Source organism: Orcinus orca, chromosome 12 (assembly GCF_937001465.1).
Source record: "Orcinus orca chromosome 12, mOrcOrc1.1, whole genome shotgun sequence".
NCBI classification, from domain to species: Eukaryota; Metazoa; Chordata; class Mammalia; order Artiodactyla; family Delphinidae; genus Orcinus; species Orcinus orca.
The window spans coordinates 31,038,430-31,060,204 of NC_064570.1; the positions used below are offsets into that span (position 1 = coordinate 31,038,430).

General features: G+C 37.7%; 1 protein-coding gene across 5 annotated transcripts in view; it reads right to left on the reverse strand.

Annotated features, from left to right (window-relative positions):
* Nucleotides 1-21,760, reverse strand: part of AKAP7 (A-kinase anchoring protein 7) — a 140,402-nt gene extending 118,642 nt beyond the window's left edge. For all 5 annotated transcript variants that reach the window (XR_007470722.1, XM_033407201.2, XM_004263827.3 and 2 more), the window contains exons 1-3: nucleotides 21,505-21,760; nucleotides 14,672-14,803; nucleotides 6,289-6,428 (exon numbers count right to left, since the gene is read on the reverse strand). Coding sequence is in view for 4 of the 5 variants with exons in the window: in XM_033407201.2 (XP_033263092.1) it covers nucleotides 6,289-6,428; nucleotides 14,672-14,803; nucleotides 21,505-21,760 (528 nt within the window). In the remaining variant the exon portion in view is untranslated. The remainder of the gene's footprint in view (nucleotides 1-6,288; nucleotides 6,429-14,671; nucleotides 14,804-21,504) is intronic.
* Between the last annotated feature and the right edge of the window lie 15 nt (nucleotides 21,761-21,775).

A 21,775-nucleotide genomic window follows, 5' to 3' on the forward strand; every position in this document is an offset into this window, starting at 1 on the left:
GATGAGGGAAGTACCTGGAGGAAAAGATCCAGGAGTGAGGAGAAGCGGCCAGAGAGCCGTGCAGGAAGAGGTACAGGTAATGTGTTTTCAAGAGGAGACAAGGAGAGGGGCAGACATGTGGGTAGTGACTCAAGACATGAAACATCAAGGGAAAAAAGGGCATTTAAAGGAGATTCTGAGGAAGTTTACTGGATCCTGTGTAATAGAGCACACAGGCCCTCTCATAAAAGCCTTTAGTATAAGTCTACACCACTCTGCGAGGATTTTACACATGAATTTTTGAGAGATTTTTCCAGGTGCAATGAAGTGCTGAGATCAGCTTTCAGGAATGATGAAGCAGCTCAAGACGGTCCAGGTTCACGTCGGAAGGGCCTAGCCAGTGCCGAGTAAATCACGCGAGATCAAGAATATCAGACCTCAAAACAGTATAACTACATCTTCAAATCTTAGCTGGTACAAATGGTAATTCTGGCTTAACTGATCGTGAAAAAGTGGTTTAGGATGATAACTTTTTAATACAGAGTGATGCAAATTAAAGGTACTGGACTTGTATCAGAAATCCTGGATTTTTACCCCAGGTCTGCCGCGGGTGGAACCCCATAGAGGTCACCTAGTCTCAGTGAGTCTTGGTTTCTTCAATTGTAAAGCACTGCCAAACTTACAGGGATGTGTTAAAGGTCACGCAGACAAGCTACAGGAAAGCACTTTGCAAGCTCTGCACCATTTGCCTAATATAAGGTCTGCAACACCGCCACTATTATTAAAATCAGTGGTTCTCTACCCCAGGGGACATTTGTCAATGCCTGAAGACATTTTCATTGTCACACCTGGGGTTTGCCACTTGCACTTAGTGGTAGAGTATCTGCATTTTCATAAAAACTGAGTCTTCATTCTAAGCTCAAATACTAATTATATGTAAATTCAGGACAATGCTCAAAAATTTCCATCCATTTGTATATTCCGCATTTTAGTGCAATGTCCTACTATTTAGTGAAAAAGTTTTAGACCATTCATATCTTTGAATTATCCAGTAGCTTGTAAAACTGCAAATTAAAATTTGTAAAACACTTTGAAGACTATTGCTCTGAAGTCATACAGTACTTATAATGCAAAATTAACCTTAATCTATGAAAATTCTAAAGATAATCTAATCAAGTAATGTATTTCTAACTATGCTTTGATGCTCCAGCTCAATTTACATATTCCTTGATATCATCTTTAAAAAAAATTTTAATGCATTTTATTACTAATTATATTCTTAAAAGATAAAAAGAAAAAACGAAACTACTTCAGAGTCTTCTCTGTATGCCATTTTAAAAGGTACCAGTGTCGGGCTTCCCTGGTGGCACAGTGGTTAAGAATCTGCCTGCCACTGCAGAGGACGTGGGTTCAAGCCCTGGTCCGTGACGATCCCACATGCCGTGGAACAACTAAGCCCATCTGCCACAACTACTGAGCCCGACTGCCACAACTACTGAAGCCCGCGCGCCTAGAGCCCATGCTCTGCAACAAGAGAAGCCACCCAATGAGAAGCCCGTACACCACAATGAAGAGTAGCCCTCGCTCACCGCAACTAGAGAAAAGCCCCTGCACAGCAACAAAGACCCAACGCAGTCAAAAATAAATATAATTTTTTTTTAAAGTACCAATGTCATTAAAGGCCAAAGGAAACTAATTTTTACAGTCCCTGTTTAAAATTCTACAAAGCCTTTAAAGCGTATCTGTCATCATAATCCCCAGCCACTGGCAGTATTGCACAATGCACATTTTTTATACCTAATATTGTAGAGCCATATTTAACTAGAATATTAAAAGAAACTTTAAAAAATAAAAGCTTATTAAAATCTTAAATATTTCATTCATTGAGTAGTTTCTTTGTATTTAGAGAATAAAAACAGACACGAATCTGCTAAACCTCACCACTAAGCCATGTTTCACATGCCTAAAAATGACACAAGAAGAAATTTCATTTTTCTATCTTTTAAGCTTTCTAGTTGATTCAAACCATACATGAGCTCAAAGAAAAAGCCTTCAAGTTAGTTCGTGAGGGAGAGCAGTTATAGTCTAGCACACAGAAGGAGAATGTCCTTGACCTCATCTTTTGACATTATTTTTGGATTTTTTCTAAGCTGTTAACATAAATTATTCCTAAATTTGCTGCCTCATTAAGATTTAACAGAATTATCCCAACAATTTGCTACCTAACTTTTCTTCAAAACTGAATATAGTCGTTTTTCTTGATTGTTTACACAAAGGAAAAAACTTGAAAATTTAATGATACAGCAATAAGTAAAACTTTTAAAAACATCCTAAAATAGGAGAATTTTCTGTATTTTAACATACATGATGATATCAAGTATTTTCACAACTACATTTCCCAGAAAGGAACAGAATGCACAAATCATTTTCATCTTTTCGTAAGACCAATAATTTTCACATTACAAAATGATGAAATACAGAATTAAATGTAGTAAATGCCTTTTAAAACCCCTAAAGAGCATCATATTTTTCCATTAGTATAAAACAATTATCTTACCAAAAAAATTAATACACTCCTAATTTCAATCAGCTTCTGATTGTTCCCTTGCATTTTTCCGTGTTGACTTACCTTAAATTATTACCTCTCGTAAGAAAGCATACAAAACCAACATATGGGCAAATCCACCCAGAACTAATAATTAAGCAATTCTAGCCAGTTAAGAAATATTTAGGATTTATTATAATGCCATTAAATTTCTCATCTTTTTATTTTTAAACTAATGTGTAATTGCAGGTAGTGGAGAAACATACTTTCACATGCATGCAATTAGGATATTTTTATGCAGTCATTCTAATTCATTTTCCAATTCTATTTTTTAAAAATATGAAAATCATGATTTTCCAAAACTAAAGCATTCCAAATGTCTAATAACGTGTTTAAAAATCAAAGACCCTTATAAGTCTGAATACTTTTTTCTTTAAAACTAGGTGCCAACAAGTAGAGGCCAAAAGTAGAGCAGCTCATTGTCAATGTGCTGGCTTCCAAAAGCTTGTTTGCAGGTCACTTAATTGGAACTTGGAATACAGTCTCCCATTGAAATAATGTTATAAATGCTGCTCCTTTTCCCAGGCCTTCCCACAAAAGCCCATAAGTAGTTTCAACAGAAAATTAACATTCGATACTTTCAAACAAACAAACAAAAAAGGTGCTCATACGAAAGATATGAAAAGTATCTCCTGGGCTTCCCTGGTGGCGCAGTGGTTGAGAGTCCACCTGCCGATGCAGGAGACACGGGTTTGTGCCCCGGTCGGCGAAGATCCCACATGCAGCGGAGCGGCTGGGCCCGTGAGCCATGGCTGCTGAGCCTGCGCGTCCGAAGCCTGTGCTCCGCAACGGGAGAGGCCACAGCAGTGAGAGGCCCGCATACCGCAAAAAAAAAAAAAGTATCTCCTAATCTTGTCCTATTCCTAGCCCTCCTCCCCATATTTGCATTAAGCTTTCTGTTACCCACAAATAAGTCTCTTGAGAGGGAAATATTAAATTCTTTGGTTTCCAGGTTACTTGAAGCTTGTGTGCCCCACTATTACAAGTCACCCTACCCCCTGGAAAACAAAGTGCCATTGAACCTATATTATAAAACCAGCATTTGTAACACTGTACTTATTATTTATAAACGTTCTGGTTGGAATTTGGTATGCCAGAAACACACCTTCCACCCCGAAATGACAATATTTTGTGTGTGTGCACCTACTCTTGCCAAACTCCGTTCTAGGTACTGGGAACGACCTGAAAAACTTTGTGAGGAAGATTAACAAGTGTCAAATTTCAAGGATGACAAATGACAAAAGGAAAGCCATGAAAGTGTTGTGTTTTGTTGGGGTTTTTTTGGTTTTTTTTGCGGGGGGAAGGGGTTGCCCTAGTCAGGGTGGTCACGGGTGGGAGAGGTTTGAGCTGAGATTTTGGCATTAACAAAATCAAAAGGAGAGGAAAGTAAACTCCCAGCCAGAGAAGGCTTTCCAGAGGGCAGAGGGAAACTGGCAAGTTCAAGCAAGGCCAGAGGGGCTCAAGCAGAAGGAACGAGGGCTGAGGTGGAAAAGGCCAAGCCATGTAGAACCTTCTAGAATATGGTAAAGCCTCTGTCTTCATCCTAACAACAATGGGAAAATACTGAAGTGATAAGCATGTAGGGGATGTGTCCAGATTTGGATTTAGAAAATAATCATTATCACCTCCATTTAACAACTGAAGACACCGAAACTACAGCAATTAAGTAACCTGACCTACATCCACAGTGCAGTTTGTAATCCAGCTGGTATCCGAACAAGGTCTGTCAGGTTCCAAAGCCTGTACTCTCCTCACTTTCTACAGAACCTCCAAGAAGTTGAGAAGCAGAAACAAAGGTTACAGGGTGAAACAAAGCAGCTTGCGGGGTGAGAACTAAGGGTTGCAAACAGTTCTCTCATCCCCTCCTCTCATCTTTGCAGCCTGAATCCTGAAATAAGTAGCAGAAGAAAAGAATCTCTCCACCCTCTTTCCCCTTGGTCCCCTTCCCTGCCAGCCCTATCCCAGCACATCACCCCACCAGTCTTCAATGGAGGAGGCGGGAAGCCGGCACAGGGCTGGAAGCGGCTGGGGCAGGCTCAGAGGGGTTGCAGAGCTGCTGCTCTGACCAGCAGGGCCAAGAACAGAGGCAGGCAGGGAGCAAGAGGAAAGGAAGGACCTCAGCAAAGCAACTTAGAGAAGGGCTCACCCAACTTCTACACTCACAGACGCTGGAGTGAAACAATCTCTAAGCAAGAAATCAAAAGAAGGAACCTGGCGTCTCTTCCAATCAGAAATCATGTGCCCTTGGGGACATCACATGGCCTGTTTCACAGGCAGTTTCCTTAGGACCTGGCCTCCGTCTGACTGCTTGCTTAAATAGCACCACCTGTGGCTTCCTGCTCTCTTCTCATTCCCATAGGTACACGTGATCCTAAATCTCAGAGAAAACCTGTCCAAATAACTCACAAGTATTTTAATACATAATTTCTGATTGCATTAAACTTTGCATCAGCTAAACACTTTTAAGGGCTATTTTACTGTTAACCCGCCACTACGTACCAGTAAAACCAAAGTCTGATTCTTTACTGTATCAAATTCTAAAATCCTGTATTGCTAGGTAATACCATTTCTCTTTTTATGTGTTTCTCTCCCCAACTAAACTGTATCTCACAGACTAGATACTTCCTAGAGTGTCCTAAAAGAATTTATTTTTTTCTTTGATATTTATTTCTTTGATTTCAATTTCATTTGCTTTGATCTTTAAAAATTCACTAGCATTGTGTAGAAACATTTTAGTTAAATAAAGGGAAAAGCAACCTGAAAACATGCCCAGTTAAGAGATCAGAGCCCACAATCAAACAGAAATTCAGATCTAGCTCTTAAGATATATGAAATTGGGCCAAGATATAAAAACAGTCAGTCATCCGAATAAGGTGTTCTTTCCTAAGGCATTTTTAATTCCTAACTCACTGCTCTAGAGGTCTTAGATACTGCAGTTTTCTCTCTCAGTCACATGTAAGGGTTTCTTAGTGTGGGCCAGTTGGCTGGTCCCATTTCCTATTACCGATGCCACATTAATTTTTCAGACTTTTAATAGATTTCTACCGAGTTTATCATGCACTATTAAGTTGGTACAACAATGAGTAATTTTTAAAGAAACTACGTTGCAATAATCATTACCATGAACTGGACTAAGCAGCAGGAAATCCCAGTTTACTTTTCCCACAGAGATTTCAGAATCTTTTTTTACCAGCTCTCTGCTTCTGAAAGATTCCTCCACTATGATGAACAAACACTTAGAAAGGAGCTTGACATGCTACCTGGAAACACTTTTTCAAGTGGCTTTTGCAAAATTATTGTTTAAATATGATTGTTTAAATAGTATTTGTTTGTTTTTGTTTGCGGTACGCAGGCCTCTCACTGTTGTGGCCTCTCCCATTGCGGAGCACAGGCTCCGGACGCGCAGGCTCAGCGGCCATGGCTCACGGGCCCAGCTGCTCCATGGCATCTTCCCGGACCGGGGCACGAACCCGTGTCCCCTGCATCGGCAGGTGGACTCTCAACCACTGCGCCTCCAGGGAAGCCCTAAATAGTGTTTTTTAAAATTACTGTTTATACATATTCTATATTCCCTGTGTGGCCCAGCTAAAAATGCCACCAAAGACTCTTAAAAGCTGAGAGCAAATGGGCTTATGAGCATTTAGTGTACCTTAAATATAATTTAGAATAAACTTAGTAAAAATAATTTTTTAAAAAAATAGCACCTCTTTGTTGGTGATCGGAATGGATAGGAAATAGTTGGGTTGACCATCTTTTTGCTTTTTTTTCCTCTTCTTTATTTTATCTTTATTGTTCCATTCCTTTTCTTTACTTCTCTCCAAATTTATCTGAGGTACATCAGTGACTAGAGAAAAAAAGTCAAACAACATGTCTAATGCATTTAAACAAAGATAATATAATCAGAAAAAAAACAAGCACTATACAAGTAGCAATCATTCTTAACTGTCATTTTCAAATCTAAAATAGGAATTGGCAAACTCTTCTGCCAAAGACCTCATAATAAATATTTTAGGCTTTGCAGATCGTATGGTCTTAGTCAAAACTACCCAAGTCTGCTATAGACAAAACACAGATGAATGGGTACAACTGTTTTCTAATAAAAATTTATTTACAAAGCAGATAGATGTGGCCCATGGGCCATGGGTTCACTGACCTCTGATCTAAAGCATAACTAACCACCATTCTCTTCCCCTTGCCACAATTTTCATGATGCTAGGAAAAATCACTTTTTCATCCATCCTGTATATGTATATTTGTAACTTTTACAACAAAAGCACTTGCAGCAGTGCCATTCAAAGTTTGGTTCATGGCCAGTGTCACACTACAAACCATTTGTTCCAGAAACTGAGAGAATGCTTTATAAACTTTCAGAGCAATTAGGCAAAGTAATTTTGTCTGTCAAAGTCTGGCTTCTATTTTATAGATCTTTTTCTTTAACACCTTTTTGCTAATAATTCATGTTTTATTATATTTTACAAAAGTATCAGCCAGCAACAAGTAAGAAATTAAAGAAAAAAAATGGTCCTTGACCATAGATAACTTGAGAAACACTTAGCATGCTTTTTAAGGTCATCTTCAAAAGACATTTCCAACACCCAACAACTCTTATTATGAAGCTATACCCCCAGAAGTAATTTCCAAATCAGCGTGAAATGCCATTGTCTCTTTTACAAATTCTATGAGGGGCTTCCCTACTCGTGCAAAACTACCATTAATTTTTTTTTCAGGTGTGCCTTCTTGAACAGTAGCTTACTGTTCAAAATACAGTACATCAGAGAGACTTTGAAAAATTCAAATATAATTGTATATTCTGAGGTATGATTTTGGAAAGAGGGAGATGAGGGAGGAAGCACCTTGCCTTACATTCAGTCCTATGAAGTTGGTTTCATCTTTGGGATCAACTCTAACAGACCATAGTGACCAAGAGCACAAGGCCCATGTGCATCTAACTAAACTCCTTATTTTACATACGATGAAAGAGAAGAGAAGAGAAGAAAACCTTTTTAAAGCAGCTCAATGTCACAGAGTCAAGCCTGGTGTCTAGACCTTTTAAAGGTCTCCTTCTAGTGTACTTTCTACTGGAGCAAACTGCTTCCCTCTCGCAGTTCTAGATGAGTAGTTACTACTGCACACAAAACCAAAGAGCGGAAGGAAATGTCCTTATTCTGTTGTTCTTTGAAATATTAATAGTAAACAATTTTTAAATGAATGCTGCAAATAATACTTTAATGCTAACTTCTAAGAAAAATAGTAGAAAACGTTTAAAATTTAAAAATTAAGAGTCTGTGGGAATAGACATGCTTTCTTTCTAGGATTAACATATCTGTGAGCCCTAGAAAAAGACTTAAGACAGGGGTAAATTAAGAGCAAGGTGATCTGGGTAATAAGTCTGACTGTATCATAATGAGTTAAGGCAAAATTACCCAGTCTGTTTGTGCAACCATTTCTCTACTACATTTCTCAACAATATGCATAATGATTAACATGGTTAAAATGATATATCTTCACAGAGAACACATATTTGAAATATAAATTATTAGCTTCTTTTGTACCTGTGAGCTTGTCAGAACTTTTAAAAAGTTCGTAGCATTCTCTGTATTACGAGCATTATCTGAATTGCTTCATAAGATGCCACTGGGTTTTATTTCCCATGCAGCTTTTTTCATATGGAAAATCAAATCAATACACTGAGCTGCTTGTAATTTCAGATATATAAGAAATAGTCCTACCATTGATTGTAGTAACATGAATTAAATGTACTAATTTTAAACAAAAGCCACAAAATATGCTAATGAAGTACCACATATTTTAAATCCACTTCTAAAATACATTCCTAGCCCACCTCCATCTGCTGTTAGTAAACTGGCACTCTGGAAAAGGAAACCATTTTTAACATAATCTGGGCTGGAATCCTGGCTCCACACACTAGCTGTGTGACCTTAGATAAGTCACATAAGTTCTCCTGACCTAAGTTTCCTCCTCTCTAACGTGAGGATAATAATAATAGCTACCTCATAGGAACATTTAAACATTGACTTAGGGACTTTCCCTGGTGGTCCAGTGGTTAAGACTCTGTGCTTCCACTGCAGGGGTATCTGACAGTTATCAGCCTATGCCTTTGCATAAAAGTAATCTACAAAAGGAAAAGGGGGAGTGGAAATGGCTGCTGGGAAGACAACCAGCAATGCAGCAGAGGCAGCACTAGATAGTGAAAGGGCACTGACCCAAAGACTAGTCTTCCAACAAGCATCTTTCCATCAATTTACTTCATTTCTTTATCTGAGAACTTAAAAATCTGGCCAATCCATGGAGAAATAGCTAATTCTAGGTTTGGGGGATAAAATGTACAAGAGAAGGCTAGAAATTCAAAGACTCCTGGGATCATGTCAGAAGGTCTCCAGAGCCAGTTTGAAAGTTCCCCCACAGGCCAAAGATGGGACAATTTGAACATCAAATGACCATAACAGTAAACTTCTACACAACTTGATTTCTTCAATGATAAACGTGCACATGTGCATGCACACACACACACACACACACACACACACACAAATGAAAACAAAAGGAGGAGGAGATCTAGAGATCTCCTAGAAAAGAGACTGAAGAGATGTATCAAATATAATGCATAGGCTTTGGTTCCTAAATCAAACCAACTTTTTAAAAATTACAATACAGGGACTTCCCTGGTGGTGCAGTGGTTAAGAATCCGCCTGCCAATGCAGGGGACATGGGTTCAAGCCCTGGTCTGGGAAGATCCCACATGCCGTGGAGCAACTATGCCTGTGCGCCACAACTACTAAGCCTGCATGCCACAACTACTGAGCCTGCACACCTAGAGCCTGTGCTCCGCAACAAGAGAAGCCACCGCAGTGAGGAGCCCGAACACCAAAACGAAGAGTAGCCCCCACTCGCTGCAACTAGACCGCGCGCAGCAACGAAGACCCAACGCAGTCAAAGATAAATAAATAAATAATTACAATACAATCAGAGAAATGTGAATATGACAAGGTATTTGATGACATTAGGAATTACCATTATTTTTCTCATGTAGTAAGGATATTTCAAGTACGCTTACTATTATATGCTTAATAAGATTCCTCATCTTTTAAGGATATGCATTATTTACAGAAAAAATGAGCTCTCTGCGATTTACCTCAAAATAATCCAGTGAAGAAGAGGTAATGAATACATGAGGCTCATTTATACTATTCTACTTTTGAATATGCTTAAAAGTTTCTATAATCAAATTTAAAAAAAAAAAAAACCCAGGGGCATGGGAGGAACAAAAGCTGCATAATCTAGTAACTAGGGGTCTCTTCTGGTTCTAGTTTTCTGTGATTTGGAATAAAGGTACCAACTGTTACTACCTGTACTAATTAGGACATTTTATGGTGAAATTAAACAAAGAATGGTGTCCAAACTAATAATCCAGCTGATTTTATAACCTTTAGTTTATCTCAAAATTAACATAGTAGAAATAGAATCCTAAGTCTATAGTCTAGTTTTTCTTTTTTCAAACTGCAAGTATCAATCCACTAGTGGGTTATGAAATCACCTTAGAAGACAAAAAAAAAAAAAAAGCACTTTTTAATAACTAGAATGGAATGGATTGGAATGAAAGGAAAGCAAAGCAAAAGGACAGAATGGTAAACAGTACACTGCTTACGATACATGTATTACTTAATGAAATTTCAGTTTTTTACATATATATGTATATTGGGTGGCAATGTAAAATCTATTTCTTACTTTGAACATAAGACACACTTTTGCTGTATTTTACTCAATATAACAGTACTAAGAAGAGGAATAGACTTAATAAAACAGTATTTAAAAGACCACTGGAGTGTTCAGTATTTTGTTTTACACATTACCTGTTTAAAACTAAAGTGTCCTCCTGTCTGTAGCTACTCATTTTTGCCATTTCAAATGTTTCATAAGTCCATTTTGCAGATATCCAGAGAAGGAAAATCATAATCTCTGAAGGTAATAGTTATAATGTGAAATAGGTCTAATAATTCTGGTATTGTGAGAATGACACAGAGTAAAGCCCCCAACTCAGAATGCAACCTCCTGGTAAAAATAAAGAAGTACAGGGTTTTTCTAAATTCCCTTAGCTTTCTCTTATCAATAACTATTAAACTTCCCTCTGAACTGGATTATCTACATTTTTCTTTTGTTAGGCATCACAGACAGGGTAAAGTTTAAAATTATCTGATGTGAGTTGGGCAAAAAAGGGGGAAAGAATTCTGTGAGTATTTACTGTTATAGTACAGTTTAATATACCATTATAAGTAGTTTGTCTTTCTATTTCTGTGAGTCCTGATGATTTATGGTCAACTTGCTAGACACTTGTTTGCATAGCTTCTTTGCCTTTCATTTGCAGGTTTATTTGTATGGTTTATTTGCAAGTTTATTTGTATGGCCAGAGTATAAAATCCCTCTTTTCCTTACTGAACTTCATTTTATTTCTAGCTTTTAAATCATAGTCTAAGTTCTAAAATACAATTTACTGTTATACTTTTTATTTAGTGCGTATGAAAATACAATGAGCAAAGTATTCAAGTAATATCAAGTTTACAATAAAAACATTAAAGATCAATGACCATAGAAGCAAAATGTAGAAAGCTTTTGGCAATATGCCCTGGATCTTTCACTGGATTATTGAGTAACTTTATTGTTTAGCCAAAAAAAAAAAAAAAAGTATCAGTTGTAGTAGAGCCTGTAAACGCATCCCATAAATTTATTACATTTGTTAATTTTCATAATGATTTCAGTAGCCATTTTAATGTGCTCTAATGAATCTGGTCTTGTTGACAAAGGCTGTAACTCTCTCATCCATGAGTTGGCTTTTTTTTACCTAAAGCACCACATATGTCATTTTATGTAAATTAACTAATTTTCCTAAAGTTTGTTTAATTCCCTCGAAAAACTACAAGGGAATGAATTATGGGAGAAATTAATGTAATGAGGTAGTCCATCTGTTATTGTTGGTGGATTGTTTTCATACTTGCTGTTAGCCAAAAGGCTGAGAATGAATTCGATTTTGCTTTTATATTCTTTTCCTTTTTTCTTGTTACTTAAGCAGTCAAAATCTTTGAAGTAACCATTCTTAAAACTTAAGTGTACAGCTTAGAATATTACCTTCTATATTTCATAGAATTACTCTGAATAATCTTTGGCAAGTTACTAAAACTTTCTAAAAAAATAATTTACCCCTCTCATTCACTGTGAGGATTAAGAAATAATAAATCATTTACTGATGTGCTAGAAGCACTCAATGGTATTATTATAAAATACTGCTCTCAAAGGGCAAGTATTTTAATACTTAATTCAACAAATATATTTGGGCAAAAAATTTTGGTAAGATTAAATTAATAAAAATTTACGGAGGCAAGTTTGTGCCACACACTGCTGTAAGGACAGCATTAACAAACTGAATCTTCCCAACAACCCTATGAGATAACTACCATTATTAAACCAATTTTAGAGATAATGAAAGTAAGCCCAGACACTTGTTCAAAGTACACAATAGGAAAGTGTAGAAGCAAATTTTGTCCCTTGACAGTCTGACTCCACAGCCCTCACTTTTAACCACCTAACTTTAACACTATTAGTGATATCTTAGTAGATAGTATCAAAAAAAAAACTGAGTTTCTCTAGTTCTCTGTTTACTGAATTGATGAAGCTTACATCTTTAAAAGCAAGTTTCTAACCACAACTAAAAGCTTTAATCATATTTTTTCATGAAAAGTATCAAGAGCATTCAGGGACTTCCCTGGTGACACAGTGGTTAAGAACCGCCTGCCAATGCAGGGGACACGGGTTCGAGCCCTGGTCCGGGAGGATCTCACATGCTGCAGAGCAACTAAGCCTGTGCGCCACAACCACTGAGCCTGCACTCTAGAGCCCACGAGCCACAACTACTGAGCCCGAGTGCCACAACTACTGAAGCCCGTGCGCCTAGAGCCCGCGCTCCACAACAAGAGAAGCCACCACAATGAGAAGCCCGCGCACCACAACCACAAGTAGCCCCCGTTCGCCACAACTAGAGAAAGCCTGCGTGCAGCAACGAAGACCCAATGCAGCCAAAAATGAATAAATAAAAATAAATTTACAAAAAAAAAAAAAAGCATCAAGAGCACTTATAAAATTTGAAGATTAGAAAAAGGAAAAAAGAAATTGCTCAGACACCTCCCATCTTAACACAACCACTGTGAATTTTGGTGACAAATCACCTAAAGTATTTACACAATTGTAAACAAACAGCACATATATTTTCCCCCTACTTTTTCACTTTGCATTTTATATAGGAAATGTTCACTATTACACAGTCTTCAGAAATATTTTTATAATATATAATTCCATACTATGTAGTCTAAAGGCACTAGTATAGCTTATTCAACCACACTCTAAAGGACACTTGGGTTTTCCCCAATATTTTTACTATTTAAAAACACTGTGACACACATATTTATAAATAAAACTTCTTCCCACAAGACTATGTCCTTATAGTAGGAATTCCATGAGTGACTCTACCCCATGTATGAACATTGCTCAAGATCCCAACAAACTCCATTCTAAAAGGGCTATAACAGTACATTGTCAGAAGCCATGTAGATATAACATTAAAATCAGAGTATTATTTTTAAGAGATATTGCCAATCTGATAAGTTACAATTGTATTTTGACGTGCATCCTTTGATACTTACGAAGTTGAATAATTTTCCATACATTTGTTTACTGAGTTTTATCTTTTACACCCTTTGCCAGATACCAATTATTTTTTATTATTTGGGACAAATACTTGCCTTAAGTCCTTTCACAATAAAATTTGAAATATGCATTACAGGCTTCCCCAATAAATTACAGAAAGGTACAGGATATAATTTACCCTTTTTTAAAAATTGACTCAGGACAATCACTTACTATACCAAGTACGGAGTTTCAATCTTTATTTGATACACATTTTTCTGTTACAAAATTTTTTTCCAGGTAAAGGGAGGTTTCAATTGATACTTTAAAATACTTAAGATTCAAAGTATTTTTTAATATACTACTTAATAGTATTAGCTAATGAATAAGGAATAAAATGATAATTTCCCATATCTCTAAAATCTTCAATAATTATAAGGTTAGACCTAGAATTCTGTGAGCTAAAATAAGGATTACAGTAATTTCAGTGAGGAGAACTGAATGCCACATTTAGGAAAGACATGCGACAAAAAAAAAAAAAAAATCACTGAACTACTCCGTTTTGAACCTTGATTTAAGTGTGGCTTCATAGTTAAGGGCTGTGATTATCTTAAGAGAGTAGAGTCAATTAAACTAAAGCTCTCCACAAATTTTTACACTCTGGGAAGCATTCTAAGTTATTCCTATCAGCAGTAGAATGAAAGACTCTCCATTGCACGCTCCCACTCAACCTTCAGAGGCAGGATTCACAGCAATCTCAAACCTCTGGATGGTTTACTGGGTTTCTAACCAATTGACCAACGACCCTTCCGCTTGTAAAGAGAACAGACTCATCCAGGTCCAGGTCAGCAACTCACTAATGCTGGATTCTCTCCCAGAAAACACTCAACCTACAGGGCCAAAGGTGTGGTTCAGGTTGTACTGCTTCCTCAACATTTCTGAAAGATTTTCTTTTTACATACATTTGTATATTTTATTTCATATATATATTTATTTATTTTACTTACCTTTACTTATATTTTTATGTATTTATTTATATTCCAATACATATCATTTTGGCCAGTAAACATCTGTTAGATGAATGGGTACTGCTGAATTAGCAGTAGGTCCAGAATAACTGAGGTGGTTATAAACCATGGAATGTTGTGGCCCATTGTTTTCTGAAGTAGCTTATAAACTCCAGAATGATCTGGCCCCAAATTCTGTGAGAATGCCTTAATATTATCTGTGATAGTTTTATCAATAGACTACCAACTGACAATTATTAATTAACAACCCAAACTCAAAAACATGACAAGTACTTAAGGTGAAGTAATTATTAAGAAAAAAATATATGTATCACTAAATTTACTATTCATTGCTTCTAAACACATATTTATTTAATAAAGTACTTACTTCCACAATCATCTATAATATCGATAGTAGCAAATGGCAAATCTACCAGAGAATCCACTGTGTTGGCTTCAGATTCTTCTGACATTTCCCTTTTTCTTGACACATTTTCACACTCATTGGAATTTATTCCTCCTTTAACATCACAAAAAGAAAAGTATATTATTTTATTTATTTTAACTCATATCCTAAGCTACAATAACTCAACTAACTGAACTCAATATAAATTAACATCTGTTAAGAAATGCTAAAACTGGTATTCAAATATATTGTACAGCTATTTATATAAATATTTATACCATATTCTCCATTTTTATAAATGCATTTTTATGTTAAACAGCTTTAATAATTTTCTGAAGCACAGTACTCAACTCAGGGTTAAATGAAGTTGAGTTAATCAGCAAGCCTCAAGATCCTTTATAGCTGCATTTTCTTAATTCTAAAACTACAGTTTTTCACATACCTTTTGAAAACAAGCCAACAAGGTTTTAGCAGTCTTTTTCATGTGTATTTTTTAACAATATCACTTATCTGTTCTCATCTGTACAAGCTATGACTTTTACTTTTTTCTTCATAAAGACTTAAATTTTTTTCTCTCCATTATTATATTAACATTGGAAATTCAAACGTTAAAAACACATAGCTCTAAATACGTTTTTCTAGAAATTCAATGGTTAAAAAGCAAAAAGATCTTACAGTTTCCCGACAGCTCTCCCATGGATACATATTAATATTAGAGCCACATTTCACATCTGGTCCTTGTTTTGTTTTGTTTTTATGGGTGGAACAATCATATTCGTTGGGAGGAGGTTAAGGGAAAGAGGGTGTCTGTTCAAACTGATAGTCAATTGCTAAGTTTATCAGTAGGTGGTCTCCCCAGTACTATTATTCTCCATGCTTTTATTGACAGACACAAATGTTGTTTGAACTAGAACTGAACAAAATCCTGGGATACTTATATAATTTCTACTCTATATATTGAGTAAAGATTAATTTACCACTAACAATATTAAAGAAGTCATTTATTTCATTCTGCTGTAATCCTCTATTTTCATATATCAGGCCTTAAAAAAACACACTCCATTAAGAATATGGCTTCAATATACAAGATAATAAATATCCTGATAGGTCATAGCTAACATAAACAAAAAAAAACTAAATTTTTATTGCAATTTGGGTAATCTCTAATATTAGTTACACACACACACCCCTATTTTCTAGATAAAAGCAAAAAATGACAATAAAACCTTTTTGTTGTTGCTTTTTGTATATCAGCTAATCATGTTCAATACCAAAATCAAAAAAATTAATAGTACATTCTTAATAATGCTATTTATTTATATTACAGTTCAAACCTTATTGAGTATGAGTGCCTGGCACGCAGGTGTTCAACAAATGTTAGTTTACTTTAAATCTAATCAAACTCACAACTATTTGAAACGTGAGAACAAGTAAATGTTTCCTTTCTATGTTTACACTTGCATTGAAAAATACAAATGCAGCTTATATTTAAACAACAGTTTTAATAGATCAACACATATCTTTATATTTTGGGGCACATGCAGCTATGCAGAAAATATCATCACTGACCATGTTGCTTACACTTAAAAGCTAGCAACAAAGAGTATTTGTGCAGTTACAAGTGCACAAAGCTGAATGAAAATCTGGACAAAATGAAATAAACCCAACTTTCGTTTTTCTATTTTACTCTTAATCTAAGAACTTAGTAATAAATTCTAAGGATCTAATGTACAGCATGGTGACTAGAGTTAATAAATACTGTACTGTATACTTGAAATTTGCTAAGAGAGATCTTAAGCATTTTCACCAAAAAAAAAAAAAGTGAAGTGTGGATGCGTTAATTAACTTGATTGTGGCAATCATCTCACAATGTGTACTTCTATCAAATCATCACACTGTACACTTTAAATATATACAGTCTTATTTGCCAATTGTACCTCAATAAAGCTGAGGAGGGGAGAAATTAGTGATATTAAATTGGCCCATTTAACAGTGACATCTCAATACTAGCTCCAAAGTGCCACTTGGAAATATACTGGATTCTTGGCAATATGTGGAATGGGGAAGGAAGGCTGAATTCTATGCTCATGTTTTGAAGGCAAGATGAAGAATTAAATAACATGATGAATTAAATTTAGTCATTTTTAAATGAAAAATGTTGTTGAAACAATTAAATGTTCACCTTATCTTAACCAATTAATCAACAACAATTAGAGAACAAGTGCTATGTGGATCACTCTGGCTATACCAAAAGGACAATCGAGCAGTGACAACGGTGATAATAGTGGTGTTTGGGTAACATGCAAGGCAAGCTGGCTACTATAAAAGAAAGGGTTTGGGACTAGAAATCAGGAGACAGGGACTTCCCTGGTGGCCTACTGGTTAAGACTCTGTGCTCCCAATGCAGGGGGCCCAGGTTCAATCCCTGGTCAGGGAGCTAGGTCCCATATGCCACAACTAAAGATCCCGCATACCTCAACTAAAGATCCCGCATGCGGCAACGAAGATCTCCCGTGCCGCAAGTAAGACCCAGCACAGCCAAATAAATAAGTAAATATTTTTTTAAAAAATCAGGAGACAGATATTCTAGTATTGGACCTGCCACTCACTTGTGATCCTGGGCAAGTCGTGTGAATTCTCTAGGCCCTAGTAGTTATCTCATCTATTAGATGACAAGGTTGTCCTAGTTGAAAAATTCTAAAGCTTGGTTGCACGTTAGAATCACCTGAAGAGCTTTTTTAAATGATCAACATCTGGGTCTCACCCCAGGCCACCTAAATCAGAATCTCTGGAAATGAGGCCAGCCTCTTGTACTTGTATAAAGCCTCGCAGGGTGACTCTAACGTGCAATGAAGTTTGAAAACCACTGCTCCCCTTTCACTTATTCCATACCTTGATTCTGTGCCAGACTAAGAAATTATGTTAACAGTTGAGAACAATCAACTTAAAAGTAAAAACTCTGATTAATCGTCTATTGGCAGGGAAATCTTTCCTGATGACCAGCTCAGGGCTGAGTGAGGTAATCCAATCTCCTTCCACATACAATCACAGCATGAATACATCATGTTATAGATGTCCACTTACATGTCTTCTCCATTAGACTCTAAGCTAAAGTGACCAGATAATTTACAGCCCAAACCAGGGCTCCTTTGAAAAGTGAAACGGGGAACTTTTCCAATTACACCCCTATCTGTCTGTATGGTCGCCCTACTCTAAGTTCCTTAAGTGCTACGTCTTATCCTCCTTTGATTCCTCAATGCCTAGCACAGTGTCCAACTCACAGGAGGTGCTCAATACACTTGTACTGAACAACAAAGGTAAGTACCCATTTGGGAGTGGTTAATAAATTACTCAAGCTCCATGGCCACACAGCTATCTCAGTGCTCCTAAAAATAATTCCTGGTGTTTAATGGCATCCTTAGCACATCACAGATTCATTTTCACAGAATAAATGATATTCTATTTGACATAAAAATAAAAATTGAAGTATAACATGACTTGCTCAACATCATTCCCCATCTTGTTAAATAAAGTACATGTAAACTCTTGAAGCTTGGGATTAACATACACAGACTACTATATATAAAATAGATAACCAACAAGGACCTACTGTATAGCACAAGGAACTCTACTCAATATTCTGTAATAACCTATAAGGGTGAAGAATCTGAAAAAGAATGAAGATATGTATATGTATAACTGAATCATTTTGCTGCACACCTGAAACTAACACAACACTGTAAATCAACTATATGCCAATAAAATCTTTTTTAAAAGATTTTTAATTTTTAAAATAAATAAACTCTTGAGTACAATGGTATGTCAAAATCAACAAGCATCTAGAACTTGAAATACAAATTTTGTTCTATTAAATTACAGAATAGTTGAAAACCTTTTTGTAGATATGAATTATTAACTCAGAAAAAAGAATACCACTTTCAAGTAACTCTTGAAAGAACTGCTGGCCATTCTATAGAACAATGTTTCTCAGCAGGACTCATATCTGGAAGACTTCCTCCAGTTCTCTAAGCTCTAGTGTTTGGGCAAAGGCTGGCAGACCTGAATTCAACACAGCCATCATAACTACACTTTCTTTTACAGAAGTGCAAATATGTTGCTTTGGGAAAACTGCCTTAAAATAACCAACCTTTAAATAAAGCATTTAAACTATAAATTCACCATTTTAAGTACTTAAAATCTGGTCTAACTATAGTTAAAATAAAATTCTATCTTTTGTACAAATCCAAATAAAAGTACTGCTAAGTGCATTAATACTATAAAGACAGGTGAAACTGGTTAACTACTACTAGTAGTAACAACAACAGCTAACATTTGAGCTCGTTCCTATGCCAGGCACAGCTGGAAGCACTTTACAGACAGTAACTCATTTAACCATGCTATCAGGCAGTACTCTTATTATACTCATTTTCACCCTAGCCGATTAAGTAACCTGCCTCAGGTTACAGCTAGTAGGTCTTGGGGCTAGAATTTGAATTCAGTTACTCAATGGCCAAAACCCACCCTTTCCAGCAACATGCCCTGCTGGAAAGTTCACATACGTAGTTTATAGCACTGTAAACTGAGGCAATCCTTTCAGAAAGCAATCAGGAGCCATAGAATTTTCTTCTTACCCCAACAGATACCAGATAGATATCTGGGAGTCTATCATACTTGTTAAAATAGATTCACCTCAGCTCTGTTTAAACAAAAAAGAAAAAGTTTAACAACTTAAATGCCTAATAATAGGGAAATGGTTAAACAAAGGATACTCACTATAATGACAACTAAGAATAATGGCTAGGAAGACTACAACAGCTGAAAAAAGTTCGTAACAAATACAGGATTCCCTGCTATCTGAAAGCAGAGCCTTCCTACAAAAAATTTGCTAAGCCAAAATGACGTCAAGTGAAGAAGCAATTATCTTTGGTTGAAAAATCCTGTTAGGATTTCTTTTGATTAGTGAAAACAGGTGCTAATGCAGGTCTTTCATAAATGTAAAAGCAAAGTGACATAACGTGAACTTCTGAAAAGCAGGGGATACCTGTACTGACCTTTTGAAAAGCAGATATAAGACTACTTATGCACTTGCGCTATGTTTACAATTATATATGAAAAGGCTGACAGAGCTGCACTCAATATATTTCTGCTATTCAAGTGTTTTAAACAGAATTAATATTACTTTTATAAGGAAACAATGCACACATTTAAAATATATTATAAAACCATACATGAAGTATACACTAATATTCAAATATATGTGCACTTCAGCAAATGCCTTCATCAAAGACCAATAGAAGAGAAAAAGGATAGTCTGCCCTTTGTCACACAAAATGTAGTTTCCTATTTGGATAACCAAGTACAACTTTACTGAGAAAGATTCTCTTTTATTCACTCTACTAGGTATATAGTAGGTATATTCCCCAAGAACTAGTAGAAAGAGTCAATCCCATCATCCATGTCAGTCCTGGCCTGGCTACTAAAAATAGAAACATCTTACAGCTGGAGAAATGTTGAGAGCTGTCAACAAGTCACCTGACCTCCATGCTTTGGTTTCCACATCGTTAAAACAGAAACTAAAGTATAACCCAAATTACTAGAGAGTAATGGATTAAAGTTAATAATATCTGAAAAGGAATGTAAGAAGACAGTAAACTCCACAAACATCTTAAAGTACGCCGTCAGCATCCTCAGTTGCAAGGCCAGACACTAAAGGAGCTGGGGTGTGAATCCTTTCTCTTTGACGCTGACAATCCCCTACAGGTCCCCCTTTATAAATGCATCTCAAAAACTCCCGCCCTTGGAGATTCCCTGGTGGCGCAGTGGTTGAGAGTCCCCCTGCCAATGCAGGAGACGCGGGTTCGTGCCCCGGTCCGGGAGGGTCCCGCGTGCCTCGGAGCGGCTGGGCCCGTGAGCCATGCCCGCTGGGCCTGCGCGTCCGGGACCTGTGCTCCGCAGCTAGAAAGGCTCCAGCGGTGAGAGGCCCGCGTACGGCAAAAAAAAAAAAAAAAAAACTCCCGCCCTCAGCATACACCTACAAGGTCTTCATCATTTCATTCCCTCAACAACTGTAAACATATTCACACTAGTTAACGGCTACTGCATAACATTTTAAGATTTTCATGCTTTTCATATCTTTTTATGCGTTTATATTACAAAAATCTCACAGAAGAGCACCTTTTCTCTAATTGGCTTGTTGGTCCCTTTCACTAAAAGTCCAACCCGTAACTCGCTCTACCCACAAAGTTCAGTCCACAGCAAATGCCGACCTGAACTGGAAATCAATTCTGAGCCCTACTTTAGATCTAGCGCCAGTTTAAAGAGGTCATTTCTACACCTAGAATAAAATCCTAGAAGGAAACCCCAAGTGTAGTGGTTCAGGTCTTTGATTGTTTGTGATAAAGTATAAAAACTGAGCTTTTTCTAAGTTTGCCGACCACACAATAACACCGTCGGAGGGTGTGTGAAGGCATGAACTTTCTAAAAGGTCATAAGACCTTCGGGAAAGCAAAGTGAAACTTAGCGTGGGTTCACACCCCCGGCCTCCGGTCGCACCAGCAGTGCGTGCACTAACGAAAACGCTTGCTTACAAGCAGCACTGATCACACCCCGGTTGCACTGGGCTCCCAGCGGCTACAGAGTCCCGCGCTGAGCGGGGAGAGGAGGCCCCGAGCTGGGCAGGCGTGGGGTCGCACTCCAAGCGCTGGGGGCGCAGGGGGGCGGCGAGGCCGGGCCCTCCCTGAGGCCGAGCGCCGAGCGGGGCCCACGCCCCCGGGCTCCGGTCACCCCACCCGGCCCGCTCGGCTACCCGGGCTCACCGGCTCCGGCGCGCTCCATAGCGCTGGCGTTGGCTGGCGGCAGGTCTCTGCAGGCGGCTGCGGCCTGGCGCTGCAACCTGGGGCCAGCCGGGAGGTGGGTGCGGAGGCGGAAGCCGGGGCGGGGCCGGGGGTCAGCGGGCGAGGCGCGGAGGCGGGGCGGGGAGCGGGGGGCGGTGGGGGCTCGGGCCGCGGCGACCAGGCCTGCGGAGGCGCCGAGCCCCCAGAGCCGCAGTCCCCGCAGAAGCTGCATGCCCATGCCGGGAGCCCGGAA